Source organism: Bombus pascuorum, chromosome 6, assembly GCF_905332965.1.
Source record: "Bombus pascuorum chromosome 6, iyBomPasc1.1, whole genome shotgun sequence".
Lineage (NCBI taxonomy): Eukaryota > Metazoa > Arthropoda > Insecta > Hymenoptera > Apidae > Bombus > Bombus pascuorum.
Window position 1 is genome coordinate 28,349 of NC_083493.1, and position 25,026 is coordinate 53,374.

Genomic DNA, 25,026 nt, shown 5'->3' on the forward strand with positions numbered 1-25,026 from the left:
AGAGAGGGAGAGATTTCATAGCCACAACAAATCTCTAAATTGTTGGGAACGAAAAAGTATTTTAATGTGACGCTTATTCTGTTATTTATTGATGACCATAGCACCTTGTCTTTGCTTTTAACTTTACCAATTTTCGCGTTGGAATTACATACATATACTGTAAAATTCCATCTATTTGAACTTGTCGCAGGACAAGTAGTTCATGTATATAATATGAGCTTACTAATTCTCCCTACTATTTACGATTTGTCGTTCATATAATAGTAGCTCATGTTCGGATGAATGAATTTAAACATTTATTTAAAAGCGATAAATTTAAAGGCATATTGAAAAAGAATGATCTTAACACGTTTAAATGTTTAGATTATTAAATTAAAAATATAATATATTTAAATCTATACAACATACGATATTATTATATCAATAAATATAAAGGACAGTGACAGTGAATTGAAGGAGAAAAAAATTATTCGGAAACATTAAAATAATATATTTGTCTAGAATATCTGTTGTAAATTTATACTCTTTTAACATCGATTGGTTTATTATTTATTCAACTTTGACAAGGAATTCGATAATTCCAATGTTGGAAATGTGAAACCATTAAGAATTATTTTATTTCTGTTCAAGGAATCTCTCGTTTTATAGTCACGAGTACTGCACGAACTAAGTAGATATAACACTTAAACATTTAACTAGATTAACAATGCTTTGTTCGTAACGCAGTTCGTTCGAGATGCGCCAAAAATATCTAAGTACAAGCATTTTGAAGATTGTATATCTTACATTAACATTCGACGTAAACATACGAATAATCTATAGAACGTATTTCCTAATAATAACATATATTCTCTTATTCGACAATTTTGAAACAATTTCGTTTTCATAAAATTATAAATTTCTAAAATACGCACGTGCTATACAAATATTTATATAGTGTACTTATGTGTTGTATATACAGAGTATTTCATAAGATATGATATATTTAGCATGTGACATTCGTGTTTTAATGAATAAAACAATCGTTACTGTTTTCGATAGACTATTGAATATTAATTTTTAATTAAAGATACTTAAAAAATAGATACATTAGCTTTCTTACTGTTAGTTACATATTTGTGTTCAATACCATAAAAATTAGTTAAATTCTGATATAAAATGGCATTTATATCTTTGGTGTAAAATCACAAAAAAGACTGTATCAGGCAGTAATAGAATTAATATCGACTTTTGAAAGTTGTTTCTTTCTAACGTATAAATAAAACGAGACAGACAAAGCAAATGGAAAACGGACTATATTTCAATTTTGATTGCATTTTAAAAAATGTTTTGCACTAAATTTATAGCGAAATAAAAGTATTATTATCTAGCGTACAACATACAAGAAAATGACAGTATTATAATTATTTAGATTCATTACATGGACAATTTTTTATCTGCTGATTCCTAGAAAATTAATAATCAATAGTCGTATGAAAACATGACAAGCTTATTATTATTAATTTAAATTAGTATTCTGCAAATATGGTGTACACATGTATATGTATATGTATATCGTATGAAATACTCTATATATAAGGGTATTTCATAAGCTTTACATCTATTACTAAAAGAAAATCGGCAGTTTTAAATTCGTGCCCTGTAATTAAACTAAATCTTTGCACAAATTATTGAATATTAAACTAAAACCATGTTCAATTATACAATACATGAAAACGTAATTAATAATTTCATTGAATTTTCCGTTAGATATTGTTCGACAACTTACGAAACATCCTGCATATAATATATTTATATACTATGTACAAACGCATTATCGAATTCATTACGGGTAATCTATTGCTGCGATCAACCTATTATGTGTATGTATATTAAATGTATATATTTTTCATATTTTTGTAACTGATATTCAACAGAAAATAAGACACTTATATCATTACCGATCACTGTTTGTTTTTTTCTTTTTTCACTAATTACTAATGAATTGTCTCTACTACATGATTTTATGCGCTTCGGGAAAAAATAACGTGTCTTGCTTTGTACTTTAATAAGTGGTAGACAATAGAATCATTGGTGTTTTGTTTTGAGAACTCTAAAAATGACCGATCATTCAGTTGCTCGAGCATTCTGAGACGAAAAGAGGCCTCCAATGCACCGGACGTATACTGGTCCAGAACGTCTTTGTATTGTCAACTCCTTGCCACTTTTCCTCCGATATCTATAATATATCTTTTGAATATCTGAATATTTTCAATTAATATTCCATTATGAATAAATATCGTTAAATATTATATTAACAGGAAAAGATTCTGAATTAAAGCTTATTTAAATTCATTAAACATTAACAATATAAAAATATGTGCACATGCCTCATAAATAATGGCCAAGTGCAAGGAGTTGCAATTATATTATGATATTCGAGAGATGAGTTCCCGACCCTCTCGAAATTCTATTCATAAATATACGCGAATTTTGCAATTGCAATCGCGCAAAACGCACATGTACCCTATTGTTTTTTCGAACAAAATACAATCACACTCAAAGAATAAATATATTTATGTAGAAAAGAATATAAGTTCTTCATACATAACGTGACATACTGTTTGAACGATTTTGCACTGATCCAGAATCGTATTCTAGTCAAACTGCATTTTTTCTTTGTAGTAAATGTGATAACATGAAACATTTTTAGTTATTTTTATAAATACATTCCTCTCGAGATATTATATCTTTATGCACGTATATCTTTATATTTTTGTGCACGAAAATTCTGTATTTATTTACACAAGTGTTTTGAGTATCTTCATTACTTCATTACAATTTCAATGGAATTCTTTCATCAAGAATTTGACTTGCTGGTGCCCATAATATAATGTTTTCATTAAACATACATTTTCTTTCAATTCAATTACCGCTTCATTTTACCGCAACATAAAACAACAATCTCGTTATTCGTTTTGTTATCTTAATCTCAAGTTTAAGTGAAACATAATTCCTATCAGAAAATAATATCATTCCTTCCACTAAATATTACCAAGAAATAAACTCATGTAGCTGGACTTCTTTGATAAACTATTTATATAATCATTTTATTCTAATAACACGGGATTATATTAAATTTGTTTAGAAACAGGGACAGATGATATAAAAATATTTAGTTGTAAAGGAATGAAAATATCCATGAATATTCAATTATCGCCATGAAACTATGAAATATTATATATATTGATTAATTACAACAATTGTCTAATTACAAAAGTTTGAACAATTGTACTTTTAAAAATCGTTATTTATACAAAACATAACTCTCTCTGGCGTATTAAAAATCGATAATGGACTCATTGCGTAACTTTTTTCTATATTATCACTATAATATAGAAACAATTAATCGTTGTATTAAACGTAAATTTAAAGATAATACAAAACCATCGAAATATGTCGCTAATAACAAAATAAGTGGTATATCGACTAACAGATTGCGCTTAATTATTTGCATTCCAGTGGGTACATTAACATGAAGTGGACGGCATTGGATTAAACTGATTCGACATGTTGCAGCAATAGCACGGAGCCAAAATATTTGCGTTTCTAAATTGAAAACATATGTATATCTTAGTATTATAAAAACGCATTATTTCAATATAGCTATTACTTAAGGCAGTGCTGTTTTCTATTCACTAATAAAATGAAGGCATCATCATGCACCGCTACTATGGTTCTCATGCAAGTTTCGAAATTAAACGTACCTTAATTGTCTTTGCAACTTCCGACCAACTTGTCCTTTTCGCCCATGTTTACCCCACTGTTTCTTAGGTTCACATATTAATCGCTAAGGTTGTAAATTGTTACTACTACTCGTATTTTCTCCTTGACCCACAGAATCCAATGAAACATCTCCTCTGCTATCTATACTGTGACTAAATTTACTACCTTTATTAATACTTTAAATTTTCTTAAAAAGTATTATATTAAGATGCTTTTTTAAAACAATATACGACTGTATTATTATGATAAAATTATAGTTCCCCAAGTAAATGTTTCGAAAGATGAAACGTATAAACAAATATTCCATACCAAAGCTGTAAAATATTAAGAGAAATGGATCATGCTGACATTCATTGACTTTATTATAACCTTTATAAGCCTTGTGAACGTTAATTTCAAGTATTAAAATTAGAATCTATATTTTCTACTACATATTCTTATAATTGGCATCAAAATACTTGTGTAACATTTGTAAGTAAATTACTTATGTCTTTTGCACAAGTCATTTTCAAGATATATTGACTTTCGAAGTTAACATGTTGTTAGCATTAGCGACATTTAAGGAACAATATTTCCCAACAATACTCGACGATATGAAACGTAAGCAAATAAAAATTTATCGGCACCAATATTACAGATTATAAAAAATTCTTTCAAAGGAAAATAAACTTCTCCGAGAAAACGATTAAGCATTTTAACATTTATCTATTAAACTTATCAAGGACATTCACACACGAAATCGGTTCTTCTTGAGGTAACTATGATGTAAGTACAAAGTCTGATCGAGTAATGTTTCCGTTGTAAATATCAGATATACATAATGCCAATTTTGAAAATTCTTATTTCGAAAATAACGTATGCAAATCACATGAGTAGGTAATATTTAGAGTGTAGAGTGCCGGCTTTCTGACTGAAGGTTGTAGATTTGATTTCTCTCAATTGCCACTGACAACTAATAAGCAACATGTGATGTGGATCTTACAGTACAGCATTGTAGACTGAAAATACAATGACGGAGTCCTATTAATTCCTTCCATGAACTCTAAGCACGGCGCGGGAGAAGCACCATGTATCCTCCTATTGAAAATCCCGAAGATTCTCCAGCGGCGTCAAGGCCACTGTGTGAGGATTTTAGTCAATAAAAATCCGGCATTGAGTTGAATCTGAAGTTAAACTTCATAGTATTTTTTTCAGGATCATTGCAAGATAGAATAAATGTAAGTATGTTATACGTATGTATGTCCCTTTTCATATTTTACAACCTGTTTTAACATTATCCGTAGCACCTATATACATATATGTATCTTTCGATATATTTACTTGGGACAGCCTCGAATAATAATCAACCGTTATTGTTCACTTACTCTATGTGAACGAAAGAAGATCTACTCCGAGAAGTTTCGTCCATTTTTTCCGAAAAAGCGCGAGAACTTGCCCGATCTCCCGCATGAGTTAAAGATTTGTTTTTTTGTGCGACTTCTGACTGATGACTATCGGTTCGTTTACATTTTTCATTCGAGATTTCATTGCTATTTAACGCTTCAGCTTCATCTACCGGTAAACACGTTTCCACCATGGCTTCCAGGCAATTAACAAATAACTGAGCGCTTTCGGCTGTACAATTGGACTACGACATACATCAATGTAAGCTTATAAATGCAACAATCAAAAAGATTACGTAGAACTTAAATTATTGGGTGATCTCGGGTAAAAAATTAAAAAAGCAAAGAAGTTGTTGTAGTACTTAAGTCACTATATCTCGTTAAGTACTATATTATTATCAATCTGTGTTCATAAATGCTAGCTCGAACAGCAACAATCGGTAACGACATGACAGGTCGTGCTCATTATCACTTGCTGCGTATTACGGACAAACAAATTTATATTACATTTTTTACTTGTTTCTTTACGAAAAATTACCCCCTTTTCGGTTGCATTACTATTTCTGTCTCACCCTAGATGGGTACTTACATTTGTGTATGGCCCTGCAAATCTCCATAATCCACCAAAACCACAGCTTTGTAAGTAATGTAACTGCTGTTGACTTGTATCCTCGCATGCTATCATATTTTGTATAATTGCTTGTACAGAATTCAATATCTCTTGGTCATGGCAAAAGGATAATACATTGTTGATTTTTGCATCAAGCAAATTATGACTATAAACAGATTTAAATTCATTAAAAAAATATTAAGCATGCATTTACGGAATTCTGTATCATTAAATGTTCCAGTAAGCATATGCGTTATTTTAAATATCATTTCTTGCAAACCATTGTTCATGTTACTGTTTTTCATACTTATTTTATATTTCAACTAAGGCTAAGATACAGCTGTGAAACGAAAAAGAGTAGAAACAAATTAATAATAATAAATAATAACAATTTATTTGTACTCTAGGTACAGAGTCTATTGCATGGAGGTTGTTGCATTCTTATTCCTAATTTCTTACATTATATTAAATGAATTCTTACATTGGATTCTTGACAGAAACAAATTCATGAGACAAAACGAAATAATTGTGAATAGCGTATCACATGTAGAAGTGTCCGTTCCAGATGCTGAAGATTTGAAGATTTGAGAATTATAGATATTTTTTCGTATCAATTACTCACTTATCTTCATAGTATTTAATTATAATTATCTAATAATTATATATAAATAATTATTAAATAATCATTTTAAACGAGCTCTCTCAACATAAATAGAAATTACTAAACACCTGTAATAGATCTCTTTTTCCATTCAAAACTATCAAGTATTGTTCGACTTCGTTGGAATTCCTTCAATATACATTCTAAATTGCTTAATGTTATTTATTAACTCAGGAATAAGTTTATATTATTTCTATAAACCTCATTCCTATCTTTATGTAAGTAGTAAATTGTCTAAAGTCATGTGCCCTTGTGTTTTGAATATTTACAAGAAACAGCGTAATAAACAGGCAAATGCACCTTTATTTTAAAATTATAAAAATCACGCTAACTTACTGTAACACTTAACAACTATTAATGTAATTGCTGTAGATGCTTTCAACGTATATATAATCTGTTTAGAATTTTGAAAGATAAAAACTTACATTACTGGGAAGACTTTTGGAAACACCACTGAGGCTTCCGCAAGATATTCATAAAGAATCCGTTGTTCGTTTTCATCGGTTGAATTTTTAACTAAAGTAACCAGAACAGTTAGAACCAAAGTTTGAGTTGAAAAATCTGTCAGTACTTCTGGATCAAGCAATATATTATTTTCGTTGCTCACGCTTACTCTGGCACTTCGATTCTGTGTGAATTATAGAAATTTTACCATTTATACGTATCTTTTTATTTTACTTCGTACGTTCATTTCCTTAATTTTAGTACACATAACAAGGGTCAAGCTGTAAATATCTTTAAAACGATTGAAGCAGAAATGTCATAAGGCAAAATTAAATGATATATATGGATTCTTACTTATGCAGTTTTATGTCAATGCACGTACAAATGAAAGTTACATGAAAGTTTAATTTTCTCACATTGAACTTATTTAAATTCAATTAATGTTTTGAATTTCTTTTAGCTATTTATCGCTACTACTATAATGGGAATATACAGGGTGCGCCGTTAGAATTCGGACAGAATTCAATTTGTAGTTCCCACCATATTAGAATTCAGATGTTTGTGCTGATTGACTCTGAAGTTAGTTAAATATGTCAATAAGTCTTCTATAACCTCAAAATGACAGAACTCGTTAAGCAAAACCCGGAATACGATAGAAGAGCGGCGATTATAGAAAGTCTTCGCGCCGGGAGAACGCCGGTCGAAATTATAAAATTCTTTAGCTACCCAAGATCGACGGTAATTTAATTTTGTTGTGGGCAAAACCAAATTTCCAGCAAGTGTTCACGTTTTGAGCGTTGTCTCAAGTGAGGGCGACGTCATGCCTCCGCACTTCTTCCAAAAAGGCGAAAGAATCACAAAGGAGGTTTATTTGGAGGTCCTGAAGACAGTAATAAAGCCGTGGATGGAAATTACGGCTTCTGGAAGGCCGTATTTATTTCAACAAGATGGCGCACCTGCTCACACAAGTCATCTTGTTCAAAATTGGCTCTCTGACAATGTGGACATGTTTTGGTCGAAAGATTTCTGGCCTCCTAACAGTCCCGACCTAAACCCATTGGACTATTACGTGTGGGGCGTTATCGAGAGACAAACTAATAAATGCAGGCACCCCAACGTCAACTCCCTACGAGCTGCTATCGAGTCAGAATTCGCGACAATTAAACGCGACCAGTTGAAGTCAGCGTGCTCGCGCTTTAGAGCAAGAATAGAGCAGGTCATAGAGGCAGAGGGTGGTTACATAGAATAAAAGTTCTCAGCAAGGACCCTTTAAATGAGATATAACAACATTTTCATGTGTTTTTGTGTATTGACTTAAATAAACAACTTTCTGCACAAAACTTCTTTTGTCCGGATTCTAACGGCGCACCCTGTATTATATGTACATATTTTACGAAATCATACATATGTACATTCGTATTTGTTTAGATGTTAATAAATTTAAGAAAAGATGTTTATGAAGATCATATATATGATGAGTAAATAATACCTTTGGTTCAACTTCTTCATTCGACTTTGCTTCCTTTGCAGTTGGTACAGAAAAGGATCGCTGTGTTTTAAATAAAATCCGTCCAGTCTTGTTAATGACGTATACATCGTCATTATTGTACAAATTGATGGAGCATGATATGTATAAGGGACAAGTTACAATGTGTTTCCCAGGCAGACATAAGGTAGACATAGGCAGAAGTGAACATAGACATCGAAAGATTAAACATTCATTCAAAAATATAAAACAATAAACGATATTACTTAATGTAAAATTGAATTTACACTTTTAAAATATCCTATAAAATATTTAAAAACTTAAATTTGATTATATTTTATAATGCATGAATATTTTGTATCTACTAACTTTTAGACTACTAATATTGTTGTTATTTTGTTTACTTTCGAATAATTCGCAACATAAATTATAAATTTTCAAAACATCATCTTAGTATATTTTTAACTACTGTATCTGCTTATTTTTTAATTCTATTTCCACATTTCAAGTTTCATAAAATTAAGAAATTTAGATGTAGTATATTATTGAACATAAATAGAAATAAATAGAAACAAAAATATAAATTAATTACAAATATACAAATACACCAAGAGCTGCATATATATACTTATATGTAATTATGTACATACAAACATTTGTATGTAAGTATGTACATACTTATGAGATACATAAGTATATATATATATATATATATTTAGATGCACACCTTTAACAAAACTATATAATTCACTTACAGAATAATAATCTTTTCTTGTTTAACAAATAATCAATTTCTTGTCTTAAAATGTATAATATATAAGTAAATAGTAGTAAATTACAGCAAAAAACAATTCATTTATAGATAACTGTCATTGTAATATTTAAAACAAAAGTAATAAAATCAATCTACTGAAAAGTAAACTTTCTTGGATGTGATTATCAGTATCCTGAACAAATTTTAAATAAAACATGGGTACTGTAATACGTAATGCATTATAAAATAAATAATGCCTTTATAAATCATTTTTACTTGTTTTGTAAAATGTAATCATACTTAACAAATAAAACATACCTGATGAGTTGAATATTGTTTCTGTTGTCTAGCTTGAGTGAGCGCAGACTGATCAAGAAGATCCCATGATTTTTGTCGGCGATTAGTAGGATTACTTGATGTTGCATTGGACGTATCCTGCATCATAATATTTAATTTATCACAACCGCTTCTTCATTATTCTGATATTAAATGTTCGATACATATACACATTTATTTGAAATTTGAAATAGCTAAAGCCATTTTATGAAAAAAATTAGGATATTCCGTATAGGGAGTGTCTCAGTTTTAAACGATCAGACTCATCAATTTCATCTATAAGTAAAATCAAGAAAAGACTATTATATAAACATAGGTCTGCAAACGCTTTATAAAAAAATTATACAAGGAATATGAAAACTAATCAATTCAATTAGGTCTTTATGTTTCGAATATCTTTGGGATATTGAGTTTGTTACTCTCCGAATTTGATGCTTATTTTGCTTCAGATCACTGAACGCATCACGAATCGGTTCTTATTTCGAATCAATCCTTGTGCGATACACTTTTGTTGTTCCCCATAGATAGTGTAAAATCTGACGATCTCGCTGGTCGAACAATGTGTCCTCCCCGATGAATCCGTTTTTCATGGTAATATTCATCTATTGCCTTTAGATTTCATATTTCTTGTATAATTTTTTTCTAAAATGTTTGTAGACCTATGTTTACATAATATTCTTTTCTTATTTCTACTCATGAAATAAACTGTGAAGTTTGATCATTTAAAACTTAGATACCCTATATATTTCTATGTATACAGAACAGACAAAACAAATTACGATGTGAAAATAATTTTAAAATTGTAATTAACAACAAACTATGTATAACTGTATTAAATTAACAAAATTCAAAAATTAAATTAACAAAAAACACTTTTTAACCACGATCTAACAGTAGACAATATAACATTAATAATAAGCAAAAAAAGATTAGAAAAGCAAATTTTCCAATTATCTTTAAATAACAAGATATCACTTCGTTATACAAGAAATATATAAACTGTTTTTCGTTCTTTCACTTGAATTAAGTTCAAATACGTATTAGTAAAAGTAATTCCGATTAATGCGCAATTAAATGACTAGACCATAAATAATGCATCTCTTAAATATTTTCTATTTAATATTTAGAATATGGTTTTAATATGAAAAAATTCTAAGAATAACTTACTGTACTGTGTGGAAGCAAAATATCAAGATAATCTGTGCTACCAGATTCTACAGTTTTGGTCACAGCATGTCTAATATGACATCTACTCCGCACTTCCTCAGATACAGATACTAACGCTAATTAGATATAAATATATAATAATTAGTAATTTCAATTCATAAATAGAAAATTTTACATGAACTTACCAGACAAGTATGCCACACTTTCTGGTGTGACTTCAAATTTGTCTCTTCTAAATGGTTTAGCAACAATACCTAACAGCATAGACAATACTCTGGCTGTTCTTGTAACAGTGGTAGGTGTAGGATGTCTGTATCCTTTTAATAAATGACCAACCAAAGCAAAATGAAAATTTGATTTGAACGAAAGTCCCACAGCATTATCTAATTGTTTAAAGTGCCATTCTAAAGGTTCTCGTGTTGACATCATAACTTGCTTCAAGGTCTGAAATATTTATGCAACTTATAATAAAGATGAACACATAATATGATTATCTAATAGAATACAGAAATCTTTACTTTGTCATCAAAAGTTCCTTGAGAATCCAAAGTGTGTAAATTTTGCTCGAGGAGTGCTAAACCACAGGCATATAAAGAAGCTTCATCTAATTGAAGAATTGATGTTGCTACCCAAAATAAATATCGATGTAAGGGAGATTCCTTGAAAATATGGAAATATATAAATATATATTATAATATATATTATTAAATATAAATATATATAGATTAGATATTAATATAAATAATTAATTTTAGATTAATTAAAATTCGAACAATTTCACTGTTGTAAAATTATGAAATCATTATGTTAATGATACTTATTAGCAATTATTACCAAACTTTATGATAATAGAATAAACTTTAATTTGTATAATATAAATATAAGATTTAACTTTAACAATATATTAAAGGTACAATTTGCACTAACACCACGTTCCTCGAAATATATTGATACGTAGCAATAAACAAATTAATTAATACGTAATTAATAAATAATTAATAAATAATTAATAATAAATAATAAACTAATACGTTACTTACAGATCTAAGCAAAGGTTGTAATCGAGTGAGGCACATAATGATTGCTTCCAACAAAGTGATATCGTTAAAACTCTCGAGTGCTTTTACTAATATCCTTAGTAACTGTTTCATATCTTGATCAGTTATGCTTTTACTAATACATCCGAAAACAATCAAAGCTCGAGGCTGAAGAGCGGGATTAAAGCAAAAAGCAAAATTCCTTGCTAAAGAAGTCCAAGTTTTTAACCAATCACAGTGTGGTATGTCCCGCATACAAGCTTCCATAATTTCAAGAAGAGCATCAGTAATAATTTCTAAACTGGTTAGTGAAAGTCTTTCTTTATCGTGTGTTCCTGTAACGCTACGCTCGTTGCTAAACCATTTTTCATTAGAATGTCTATAACTAGATCTAAATGCTGTACCCGCAGCAGATTTCACTTCGCTAATTCCAAAAAGTAAATAAAATTTTGGGAGAGAAAATTCATCTAAACTCATCCGTAATATTCGATAAGTATCTTCTGAAAAGGAAGGTGAACTACAGGTGCATAACGAATGAATACTATTAATGACCAAACCATGAGTAGAAGCACGCATACTCAGACTTCCGGAACAAACTAGAAATGTCACTGTATGAAACAAATATGGTAGATGTTTTCCTACGTCCAAGCAGTTATTAAAAGATAGCATTAATAAATATCTTGCTAGAATAGCAATGTCATTCCATCTTGTATGTCGTTCTAATAACGGTGTTGGAGAAGTACAAGTTTTATCGACAACTCGACAAAGTCTTCCTATTACTTTCTTTGCCACTAATTGAACATTTCCAGAAGCCAAAGCTACGGCGGTATCTGCCATAATTTCAACTGTAGGAGAACCAAGTCCAAAACTGACACTACGTTGAATGAAATTATCCAAGACTGTATCTATTAAGTCGGGTAGTCTTCCGATTGTGCTCCATATTTTAGCTTGTATACTTGGATACATTTCCACTTCTTCAATAGTTAATGTAATTAATTTCTCTAAAATTTTTGTAACTTGTTTCTGACGTTTCCCTCCTTCGTCGTTTGGCTTGTAAAATCGTACAAGATTATTTAACCACGGAGTCATATATTCTAAACAAAGATGTTTTAACTCAATGCTTGACAATCTGAAACCTTGTATACATTCCTCTAAAAACTCCAGTGTAAGATGAGGATCATTTGCAGCCAAGGTTTCACTTAAATGTTTAATAAATATAGTATTATTTGATGGTATGCAAAGTCCAGATGTTTCCAAGAGTTGTCCTTCTATTTTTAAATCAAATGTAGCAGTTAAAGCACACAGTTGATTGTATGCTGCTGTTCGTAAATTTGGATCCGAGCTACCAAGATTCAATAACGCCATGTTTAATAATGTTCCAGGTACATCTTTAGGTCTTATCTTTGGATGAATAGATACAGATTCCGGCTGTGATAATTCCCATCGATTTCTTATATGAATTATAGCCTGTACAATACTATCACAGTCTTGATGAATAAGAGATAATGGGCCAGTTTCATTTGAAATAGTCAATGTAAATTGATTGTCATCTACTAAACAAACTTCTTCTATTTCAGATGCATAATAAACATCATTTAAGAGAACGGAATGCGACAATACTTTGCATTTCTCCGCCGAGGTAATTTGTATCGCTGTTGGTCCAACTTTTACGGATACCTTAGTATCCCTATGACAAATTTTTAAAACACTGTTAAAAACCTTTAAATCTTCATCAAGAGATAAAGTAGCTCCAGGCAATTTTTGTTGATCGACATCAATCACATCATTTAAACGACCCGGTCCGTCTATGAAAACTACCTTTCTATTACCTTTTAACGGTGCCAAAATCCTATCGTGAAACTTTATATATTCTCTCACCCAGCTATTACAATTATAAATATATGCGGCATGAATATTTTCATAGGCAACTTTAGGCAATACATAAAACCATTTTTGTAGGAATTCAGCTCTAAATCGATTGTCTGAACATGCGTGAGTGAAATCAACAACCAATTCAAATGGAGAATGGCAGAATGGTTTTAGAGTAAGAATAACATGGTATATTAGCAAATCACCATTCGTATCGCCAATTCTATAAAAAAAATACAAACAAAATTACATTAGCACATAGTTATAAATCCAAATATACATACACAACCAAACATTTTTCATCAAGTTTCTCCTTATATGATTTTGTATAATATATAAATACTATATAAAAAAATATATAATATATAAGGTAATAATTTAACGAAATAATAATTCTTGATGTCTAATAAAAAAAAGTCCTTATTAATCAAATTAATGCTCAAATTTGTAACATATACATTAACAAATTTATAAGGTACATACTTGTAACGTCTAGCAATATAATAAAACACTGGGTACCCTTGTTTACTAGTTCCTGCTTGATAGAATATATTTAAATTCTTGATACTCTTAAATTCTTCATTTTCATGCATATTATGTTTTACCATAATTTCCTCAAAATTAGTTGAAGACATATCAATGTTTGACCATCGTGCGTAAGACGATGAAAAAAGTAAGCTATTAAATAAATACACTTAAATATACATATGAAAATTGCATAAATAGCATTCGTAACAATGATTTGTATAATAAAAGAAATGTATTTAATATTGTTACTTACTGTGAATCTATTGGTTTATGTTCTGGAGGACCAAGATAAGCCAATAATGTAGCCATTTTATCAAAAGGTCTTCTACCTACTGCTTTATGGTCCCGACTGCTACTAAGATAATCGCCAATTCGCTCTTGATGATTCCAAAGCAATCTATGTAATGCTAGAACATTGGCATCCGACACAAACGACATCGGATGATTAGCTTGATCGACCGTTTCACAATCTGATGCTATCTGTATGAAAAATCTTCTTCCAATTTCGAAATGTGCACGTAAGAAGTCATTAAATGGTAACATGTGTTGTTCTTTGCTAAATTCTACATGGTTTGCGATATTTTGAAGAATTTTAGACATTAACATAAGACCTCTCTTAATGTGCGGAGGTACAGGCTTATTTACAATACCCATTTCTTGGGGTGATACAATAGCTGGATTAATAAATCGCAGAAATATTACAGTTCCAACAGCTCCAATATTATTTTGTGGACACTGTGGAAATCTTTTACTGAGTACCTGATATAAACAATGACACATAGACCGCAATTGTGGTGGAAACCTGTGAAAATACAATGAAACTAATATAATGTCAATTAATAGCTAAATTTCTTTAAGAAATGATTTATATTAATACTAACTATACAATTTCTAATAACTTACCGATCAGCTGATGATACTATAGCATCAAATACTTTTTGAGTTAATGCAATCAAATTACGACCATTCTTTTCTATATCTTCATTAGCATCTATTCTGGCGCTATCAACTTCAAAACCAGTAGTGGGATCATCTAATAGAGGAGTAATTAAAGGTTCTAATAAATTTTGTAAATAACTGGCACCATAAATTTTAAAACAAAATGCCATAATTTTGCTTCCAAGACTGTTTCCACGAAATAATGTTTGCATACAATCAGAAACTTCAACTTCGCGATAAAACATATTCCATAAGAGCGAAGATAACAAGTGCTTAGCATCAAATAATGTCACAAAAACTCGTGCTAATTCGTCCATTTGATTCGTTGTTACTACATTAGCTAAGGCCATTGCAATAGGTAATTCTCCTTTGTCACTAATCATTGTAACAAGTTGAACTAATTGCTCAAACCTATCAGCTAATACTGTTTCTGCTAATGTATCAAATTCCGTTCCTTGTTGAAGAATTTTGGTGAGAACTTCCATAAATGCTGCCCGTGTTTGTAAATCTGGATTGTAACCCAAACCTATAAATATATAAATTTTTAAATTATAAAAAATTGCAAAAATCAGTATAAAATTTAATATAATGTTTATATAACATTTTATATCGATAATACTAAGCAATCAATAAATATCAATAACATCAATAATATCAATGTCACGAGTAAATAAATTATAATTTTGCTCACTTAGAGAATGCATTAATCCACTATCAATATTTGCGCTGAGAAGATTACTCATTGCTTGTATAGTAGCGTTGCGTAAAGTAGATAATTTGCCACTACTTAAACATGGTTGTTGAGACACTATTTCTTTTTCTTCACCAGTTACTTCGTTGCAGTCGTTTAATAAATTCATGAAGAGAGTAAAATATTTTAAGAACAACTGAGATTTTGCTTCCATTAAATCACCGCGATCGGATTCTTCGGGTTGAAGAGGTAGGCCTCGTAGCAATGCTCCGACCGCTTCCATGCATGCTTGATCTAAATCTCTAAAAAATCAAATAAAACAAACTTATTTGACATATACGTATAATTCATTGTATTAAACTTAATACAATATTATAATAAGATTATACCAAATACTTGATATAAATTAATAAAAATATTTAATTTCTTTAATAAACAATAAAACTGCATTTGCAATAAATTAAATGCACTGAAAATATATGCATAGCTAATCTTTTAATATTAATTCTTAATTAATTATTTGATCATTTCTATATGTTTCAATAATATTGCTTTCTTACTCAATTATAAAGAATCAATAGATATTTTATAAAAATCTTCACTGTACATGTGATAATATATAATTAAACAGTTATTAAATTAAGCAAAAAGGAAAATATTATTTAATATAAATATATTTCATAGAAAAAAGTCATCTATACCGTGTATAAACAGTCAAGTCTCCACTAGTAGATGGAGTAATTTGATGAGTAGCACCCATCACCCAATCAGTTAAATATTCGACAAGTTTATTTCTAAATTTCATTTCCTGTCGGAATGCTAAGTCATCTCGTCTTTTCATCATTGCTTCAACTAGCAGACACAACTTTGTTTTGATAAGAATAGAATGTTTAGTCATATCCAAATGTCTAACATATCTGACAATTGCTAACATCATTCCTTCTATGCTAGTCATTCCAAGATATTCAGAAGGTTGATCTGTTTTAGAATCTAGGATATTTTTCATTATAAATATTATATGCTCAATGAATTGCGTATTACCTTCCATTACTATAACTTGTCCTTGTTGATTAAAAAATTTTTCGACTATGCTTTTAATCTGATCAAAAAGAATTGGATATAGTGCAGGACTCATTTCATGCCCAACCAATTCTTTTACATGTTTCTGAATTTGATTGCCAAATTTTTCATTGTTACAAATTAATAGGCGTAATAAATTATAAACAAATTGTGTACAATATTGCACTTCCTGACTTGGATTTGATAAACAAGGTGTGGGTTCTTGTTGTTTTGCACTCCTTTTTGGTTCTGAATTTGGTGGCATTCCTGACAATGATCTATTTGGAGAACGTTTCTGTAAACATACTCCACCCAAAGCACAAAGAAATCCTGTCATATTAGCCCACTCATTAATTTGTTCTTCTAATTCATGTTCTGAATTTTGGTGTGATGCTCTTCGCTTCCCTGTACTTCGATGAAATGATTCTATCTGACTATCTTCTGTTTTAGATTTGGGATAAGTCACTAACTGCCGCGAAGTTATTTCCCAATTTCTAAATGTTTCTTCCCAAGCCTAACAAAAAGAAGGAAACTATGAGTATATTATATTTTTTCTCATTAAAGGAACATTAAATAAATAAATTTTGTAAAATTATCTATAATAACAAGTTACATTTACATCATGTTGTATTATCTTTAAAGTAATCTAACTTGCATATTTTTCTTTGAAAAATAATTCTTAAATTAAAATATTACTATTATTAATATAATAATATATACAGTATATATGTATATATCCATTATATATATTATATGTATATACATACAGGTTGTATGCCATTTACACAGTGTTCTATTTTCCTCAATAAGACCATAATTCTTTCTTGTAAAGCAGCACGTCCTAAAAAAGATATAATATGCTTGTGAAATGCACTAATGTTAATTACAAAACAATTATTCTGCTATTGCATATAATAATTAGAATAGTAAAGAAAAATAAAACGATCTTAGTCCTGTATACATGTATGCGAATAATATTTTGAATTGCACTTACCATAATTATGATCACGATAGCATAGCTTACTTTCCCCGCTGGCTGTTATGGTAACAAGGTCTTTAATACTCTACTGCAGCCATATAAGGGTTATACTAATCAAAATACAAAGTGAATTCAAAAATTCATGAATGAATGTTTGAATTCAAGTAAAATCATTGTTAATAGGTACCCGAACCGAAACTAGTTTAAAGAAATATGCTATCTTATGTTAATCTCTCTATTTGAAAGCTTTTAGTAGAAGTATGATTTTATATAAAACATATTCATGTAGAAGTAAATAAAATATTATAAAGTAATTTAAAAAATAAAAATATTCCCTTTATATACAAGTATAATAAAACAAAATTAAGATTGTAATGTCATTTTACACTTATTTCTCGGTTCGAATTTCTATTTCAACTTTGGAATATATGGTATTTAATATGAAGGATAAATTGAAATATTTTGGACATTTAAACTCACCAGTGATTAACGCAGTAGAAGCTTGTGCCAATTCAAGATATAAGTGATAGTTTGGAAGTAAACAAGTTACTGCTACTTCATCACTACCACAACGAATTTCTGCTTCTTCGCAAAGCAATGCAAAACAAGACATTGATACTAAAACTGCTTCCATATTTATACTCCACAAATACATGAAAAATACAACCTGAAAAATAAAAAACAATAAATTAAAAAACAAATATAACAATATTGAAAAAAAAAGTTCTGTAATATATTGTAAATCTAAACAAACCTCGAGTTTAATATGTGCTTGCTTACAAACAGCAATCTGGCTACCCACATTAGCATAATCCTTATTTTGTGCCAGAAAAGCATTTCTACAAATTAATATTTCTCTAAGCCATTTTAATATACAAGTATAATTAACAATTTGGTGCTGAATCAATTTTTGGGAAATTGAGAACAGAACTTGTGAACTAACATCCCAAAAGGTATTCATTGGTGCTTCTGGATTCCATGCTTTTATTTTATCTGGATGATGTAATACCAATAATGCTTCCATTGCTTCATAAGCAATGTCTGACATTGTTGGTTGATGAACTAGTGAAACTAAACCATTAATTAATTCTAAAGTTGAACTTTGAATTTCATGACCAGCTTTTCCCTGATTCTGTAAAATAAATAACACACATATATAGATATATGTCTAAGGATCGTTCTGCGAGTTAAAATTGGGATTTTTATATAAAGTATTTACATTCAACAATAACATAGGATCAGCATGAATAAGTTTCACCATCCATAAAAGTAAATTTCTATAACTCGATACTTCTTCTCCACGGTCTCTGTACTTATTTTGTTCTTTACCTTTATGTGTTAAACTTTGAATCATTCGTAATGGTGTATATGATATGCAACTCTGTGTGACTTTATTTAAAATATCAATAAACATATTTCTAAGTTCTGCACTACGAGAATACAGAAGATCTATTTGAGGCCACCATGGCAGTCTTGGTTGAGTTACGATTCTAAAATAAAAATTATTGATCCCACATTAATATTATTAAAAAAATTACTTATTTCATTTAAAATAATGATAACAAAATTCTTTTTCAGAATATTACAATTATAAGACAAAAATTTATCATCACATGTATAAATTTTTAACTAATAAATTATTCCCTTGAATTTCATGAAGCATATTTTTTAGTTATAACATGTATAATTTTATATTTGCAACAAAATATGATCATATAGATATATTCAATTATGAATGAACAAAAATATTTCTTTTCTTACTTGTATAATGAGCTAACCAAGACAAACTGGTATGTCGATGGATAATTCAGATTCAAGCAGACTTTAAGTACTTCGTTGTTATGAGGTTTAATGCGAAAGAAGCTAACAAAACAGTCTATCATTAGATCGATGTCTTGGGCAACATAGCTTTGACCACGAGAAAATATTTTCCCTGGATTAAAAAGTAAAGCCATCAAATCACTCATAACATGTCGAACAAGTATGAAGATAACATTATTTGAATCCAGATTGTTAATGTAAGTTGACGCTTTACAAAGTTTGATACAAGTAACTGCTGCAGCTTCTACTAATTGCCTACTAGAACTACCATGCATTCCTAGGCCTTTTTTAATACTGTCAATAAATTGCTTTTTCTTCGAATGTCTTGATGAACAGAGAGTACTAAAATCAGCATTAACTATTTCCTCCAAAACTTTTGGTGAAAGTATTAGAAGCATAATTTGTAAAGGCCAGACAGCTGCAGCTCTTCCTTTTTTATTGTCTGCAAATGTATCAAGAATGTCAAATAGTTCTTCACATGCTTTTCCCAGATCTTCATTTGGTTCTTTTTGAAGTTCAGCAAATTCATAAGAATAAGTATCCATCCAATTCCATATTGCTTTCTCCAAAGAATTCATAAGAACTATGTGAGCTGACTTTTTAAGCTGTTTAAATTTTTGAATTGCTTCTGTAATAATAGTGACAGTATGAATAGTTATATATATATATATATATATATATATATATATATATATATATTCTACATAATCTGATAAAAAACATTTCATATATACAATAATATATACAAGTGTATATAATAAATGAATAACAAGTATGATAAACTACCATTTAAAAGTTTTGTTAACCTATATACATCCACGTTAATATGCTGAATTAATTCAATATCACTATAGTCAGCATTTTCATCGCCACATTTTGCCAATTCTTGAAGTCTAGATGATATTCTGTTAAATACAGCATTAAAGAAATTTAAACTTAGTGCAAACAAAACCTTGCTAGCTAAATTTTTTAAGTGAGCATTTTGTGGATTATCGTTTGGTATATCTAAAAATAATATTGTCATTTACATTTTTAAATCTCATTATAAGTAATACCTGCACACAAACATTTATGTTAATAATACTGGAAACATAATTACCTATAAATTGACATATCTCTTTAAGCAAAAACTTTACATTCATAGCTTCGTCAAATTTAGCTGTATCTTTTGGTTGATTTGCAAGACACTTTTCCAAGGTATCCAAAATAATGGTAATAGATTCATAACACTGCCGATCTTGATCTGTACTATGAAATATACGTTGACCCCCAATAGATGGCACCATTTCATTAACATTCTGAAGTATTTTGGTAAGGCTGGATATTACAAGAGAGAAACGGTATCGAGAAATTTGTATTAGACATTTTTTGTTTCTTTCTTCGTTCATACGAGAGTGGGTGGTCTGAGAGCAACTGTGACATGGCAACTATAAACAAAAAGTAAGAAATTTAGTATTAGATTTTAAATATAATTTTAAATATAAATATTAGATTTTATATATATGTATGTGAAATTATAGAAATTATCAATTTCTATTTATAATAATTTGTTATTTATATATTTTTATTAATTATAAATTAAATATATCAGAAATATAATAAATTTGTACACATATATCATTATATTACCCCTTATCTATAAATTTAAATAACATTACTAGTATAATATATGTACAAAATGTAAAATGCTAATTAGTAAATTTAATAATATTCATGAGTTTTAGATATAAAATAATAAAATATAAAATATTGACATAACTAAATATTATATAAATCTCTCCTTTTTCTCTTTTCTTCATTTTCTCATGCATACATACATATGTATTTATTTGATAAATCATAAAATTTATTATCATATAATCATATTATCATATCTTTAAAAGATATTTTTTAAAATTATTATCCAAACAAATAATCATTAGCAATGAATGATAAATAATTAATTGCCTTTATTACTTCTAATAAAATTGTACAAATAAAGATGAAGTAAAACTGTATGTGATTACTAGTGGTACAGAAAATTTGTCGATATTTATCGATAGTATATCAAATGCAAAATACAAGTATGTCTGTACCTATATTAAAAGAACAAGATATTAAACAATATATAGAAGAATTAGGCTTGTTACTATATTTTTATCTCCAGCAAGATAATGGTCTAGGGAATATTGCTGGAATTGTAATACATCTCACATCTTACATATTTCAGAGCCCAAATATTAATCCTATTGAGAGTGTCTGGTATGAGATTAAATAATTGAGAAGTAAAGAAAAAAGGTATTACTAAAAAAAAAATGATAAATTTTATTGATGTAAATATTTCAATAAAATTAATTCATAGTACATAACATGACTTGGAGGTATTATTGTCACCAAAGATGATCTAAGCAAAAATATTAATGTAAATAAAGTAATATGTAACAATAGTAAATAAGAATACATATGTACATATATATCTATTCAAATATTTTTGTAGGCTGTATTTGAAATAAATACGCTATAAATTTTGTATATGTCATTGAATCATTTTCTAATTTTACTGATAAAATTTTGAGACCTTTTTCTTGCTATACATATATGTGCATACATACCTTTATACATATACATATAATTATATTAAACACTGTTTAGTGAACATCATTCTGTTCACTATAACATAGATTTTACTTGTTAAAAGGTGCAAATATAAGAGTTGGCATACTTTTTCGAGCCAGTTAAAGTGCGTTGAAGTATACCATAGATTCAAATTCTTCAATAAGCCATGCGCGAAGTGAATGCAATTTTCATTCATGTATCCGTGACACGACGGATGCGATGTTATGTAGGGTATAGGTATAGAGGGGTTACGGGACGAGGAATGAAACTCTATAATCTATAGGGTATCCCTGACTCAATCTTAAAATTCTTTTGCATGAAATATTAAATTTCATTATGTAATAAATTGTTTGCACCATCTTCCTTGACGATGTCATAAATAAATACTCATGTAAACGGTATCCGAAAAATTACATCATATTTATAGAATATAATCTTTCAACTGGTCCAAAAAAACTAACGAAAGTTAGAAAAAAGAAATAAAATTAATCTCTACTTTGTAGATGTATTTTAGCTTATTAACTTCGAGTGACTGGGATGACCTGAATTTTCATTGTCATCGGATATTGATCCGAAAAATTTTCTAAATATTCATAAAATAAAAAATTGATTGTTTTAAAATTGCAAGTATACATATACTTAATATAATATATAATAAATAAATATATATATAGCATAGTTCTGCAATTTATTTATTTGGATAATAATAAAATAATAGTCTTAACAAATTATTGAAATAGTAGATGAATTTTAGAACACCCTATATGTATCTTAACTGAATGGGGAGGAGAGGAAAAGGAGGAGGGGGCGAAGGTCAAATCGTGGACTTCCCGGCGTGTAGAGGGAGGAGACCGCGAGAAAGCATCTTCCCATGAATGAACGAATCAACGAACAAATGAATGACAATACATCAGAAAAATAACGATACCAATCATTAATTATTACTCTAATAATAGGGATAATAATAGCGATTGAAATTTCTATACTAGATGACACTTTTTTTGCCGTGAAATCTGTGAGATTGATTTAGGGTTACTGCGTCATTTAAAATCTATTTTACATTTGTAGCAATTCCTAGAATACCTATAGAAAATGAGGTATAATCGCTACATTAGTAAAGTAGACGCTATCATTAAATAATATTTAAATACTGTGCAGAAAATATCTTTTATACTTTCCCCACTAATAAAGGAGAAAAAATTAAGGGAAACAGAACAGATACGAAAATACATACACATAAAAATCATAAACAACGCAATTTTTAACTATTCCTTTCGAAATTCTACCTAAACAATTGTTGTCATGATCATCGCCATCGGTGATCCGCAGAAACATTGAATTGTTCTATACATAAATACATACCTTGCCTGGTCACATCGTGTCACGTAGTACAGAATATGAAAAGAATTGAATTTTTCTAGTGAAGCAGATGATTGTTAGAGTGTTGAAAAATTTAATGTAGAAAAATTTAAATGTAGAAAAAATTTACTGATATAAAAATTGCCGATTCAATATTATTTGTGTCACTCTATGCCTTAACTTTTTCACTCATCAATGAAAATTATGTTTTTTGCATTTGGTTACCAGCAATTGCTACACACAAATTGTGTCAAATTTACATGAGCAATTGATCGTTGCCAGTCTTTCTAATAATCGTTCATTCAATAATTTCTCCTAATTTTAACTGCCATTTCTTCGATGAAAAAAAATGTTCATGAAAATGAGGAGCGACAAAAAGCAATAAAACTAATACTAATTTTTTCTAAATGAATAATCTTCTAATGAAGCGAGAAATAGAAAAGTAAAAGAAAAAAGAAAAAACTGAGAATAAGGACACCATACTGGAAGAGATTAAAAAAGAACACAAAAGTGGAAAGTAAATAGAGGAAGAGAGTGAGAAGCAATAAGAGAAAGCACCGGAAGAGGGTAGATAAGAAAGAGAGGGGCGTTGAAGGGGGGAGGGTGCACGAAGAGGGAAGACGACTAGAAGAAAAAAGGAAAGCTAAACAGATTCGTAGTTTGAGTCACAGCTGAGATGTACCTGTTCCTCGAAACGTGTGATCAGCAAATTCGCCCATTCTTCCGGCTTTTGTGTGCCCATCGCCGTCCGATGTTCAGTGACGAGCCGTCATCACGTACGACGATTTACCAGTTCGTTACGCGCATTCGACATCGGTACGTCGCCATTTACGAACGTCGACTGGCAAGGCAGGCAAGAGACGAGAGCACCGCAGCGACTTGCTCTTTCTCTCCCGTTGTGGAGGGGCGCGGCGCTGCGCGCCATGCGCCATGACTGTGACAGAGTCAAAGAATTATAATGGGGTCTGGGACGAAGATGCTCGTAGATAGAACCGATACCGGCCGGAGTCACCCGACGACACAACATTCTCTTCTAAGCAACCAATCGCATCACGATCTTAGGGATGTATGACAAAATTTAAATACCCCTGTTATTCACATATATGAAATAACATATGTATGTATTTCTAAATTACTAACCGTTAATAGAGATGATTGTCCCAATAAGGTTATATTTGTATTTATAAATCTATTTTCTAATATATTAAAGATTATAAAGTATTGTGTATTGATTTTTTAATTGAACTAAAATATTTTTTCTCTTTTACAATTTTAGTTTATGCTCACACTATTTCATATATTTTATAAAATATAACATTTCTTAGTCCTTACTCATTTGTTCATTGAGTGATAAATTTTTATTTTGATTATTAATAGCAGCTACAATTTATTATAACACTAAAATTTATAATTTACTAATCTCGAGTTACTATAAAGGATTTTATTACTAAATTTTTCAAATAGAATTTTTAAATAATTCTTTCAAACGTCTTTTCAGTATACTTTTGAACTACTGCTAATATAGTTACTTCTACTGAATCTTA

General features: G+C 29.5%; 1 protein-coding gene across 2 annotated transcripts; it reads right to left on the minus strand.

The window, feature by feature from the left end:
* Positions 1 to 466: 466 nt before the first annotated feature.
* LOC132908322 (neurofibromin) lies at positions 467 to 24,438 on the minus strand. 2 transcript variants are annotated; one of them, XM_060962242.1, is made up of 25 exons: positions 24,165 to 24,438; positions 20,628 to 20,955; positions 20,315 to 20,533; positions 19,469 to 20,156; positions 18,927 to 19,197; positions 18,462 to 18,839; positions 18,188 to 18,374; positions 17,723 to 17,764; positions 17,496 to 17,569; positions 16,371 to 17,242; positions 15,670 to 15,971; positions 14,943 to 15,504; positions 14,293 to 14,841; positions 13,995 to 14,189; positions 11,646 to 13,734; positions 11,124 to 11,264; positions 10,791 to 11,049; positions 10,606 to 10,721; positions 9,421 to 9,537; positions 8,352 to 8,411; positions 6,844 to 7,046; positions 5,737 to 5,923; positions 5,130 to 5,392; positions 3,747 to 3,917; positions 467 to 3,588 (listed from the first exon to the last, which is right to left on the minus strand). In XM_060962242.1, exons 1-24 carry the CDS (start codon positions 24,222 to 24,224, stop codon positions 3,830 to 3,832), a joined length of 8,250 nt encoding a protein of 2,749 aa, XP_060818225.1. In that variant the 5' UTR covers positions 24,225 to 24,438; the 3' UTR covers positions 467 to 3,588; positions 3,747 to 3,829. The 2 variants fall into 2 exon arrangements, with proteins under 2 accessions (XP_060818225.1, XP_060818224.1); XM_060962241.1 differs by having other exon boundaries at positions 8,352 to 8,438.
* Positions 24,439 to 25,026: the final 588 nt, after the last annotated feature.

What these genes read in the sequence shown, in the direction of transcription:
- LOC132908322 (XM_060962241.1), bottom strand. Translation starts at nt 24,224, where the DNA reads ATGGGCACACAAAAGCCGGAAGAATGGGCGAATTTGCTGATCACACGT. An exon ending in GTGTAAATGGCATACAACCT is followed by an intron (nt 17,243 to 17,495) that starts GTATGTATATAC and finishes TCTTTTTGTTAG; the next exon opens with GCTTGGGAAGAAACATTTAG. An exon ending in CATAAACCAATAGATTCACA is followed by an intron (nt 14,190 to 14,292) that starts GTAAGTAACAAT and finishes TTTATTTAATAG; the next exon opens with CTTACTTTTTTCATCGTCTT.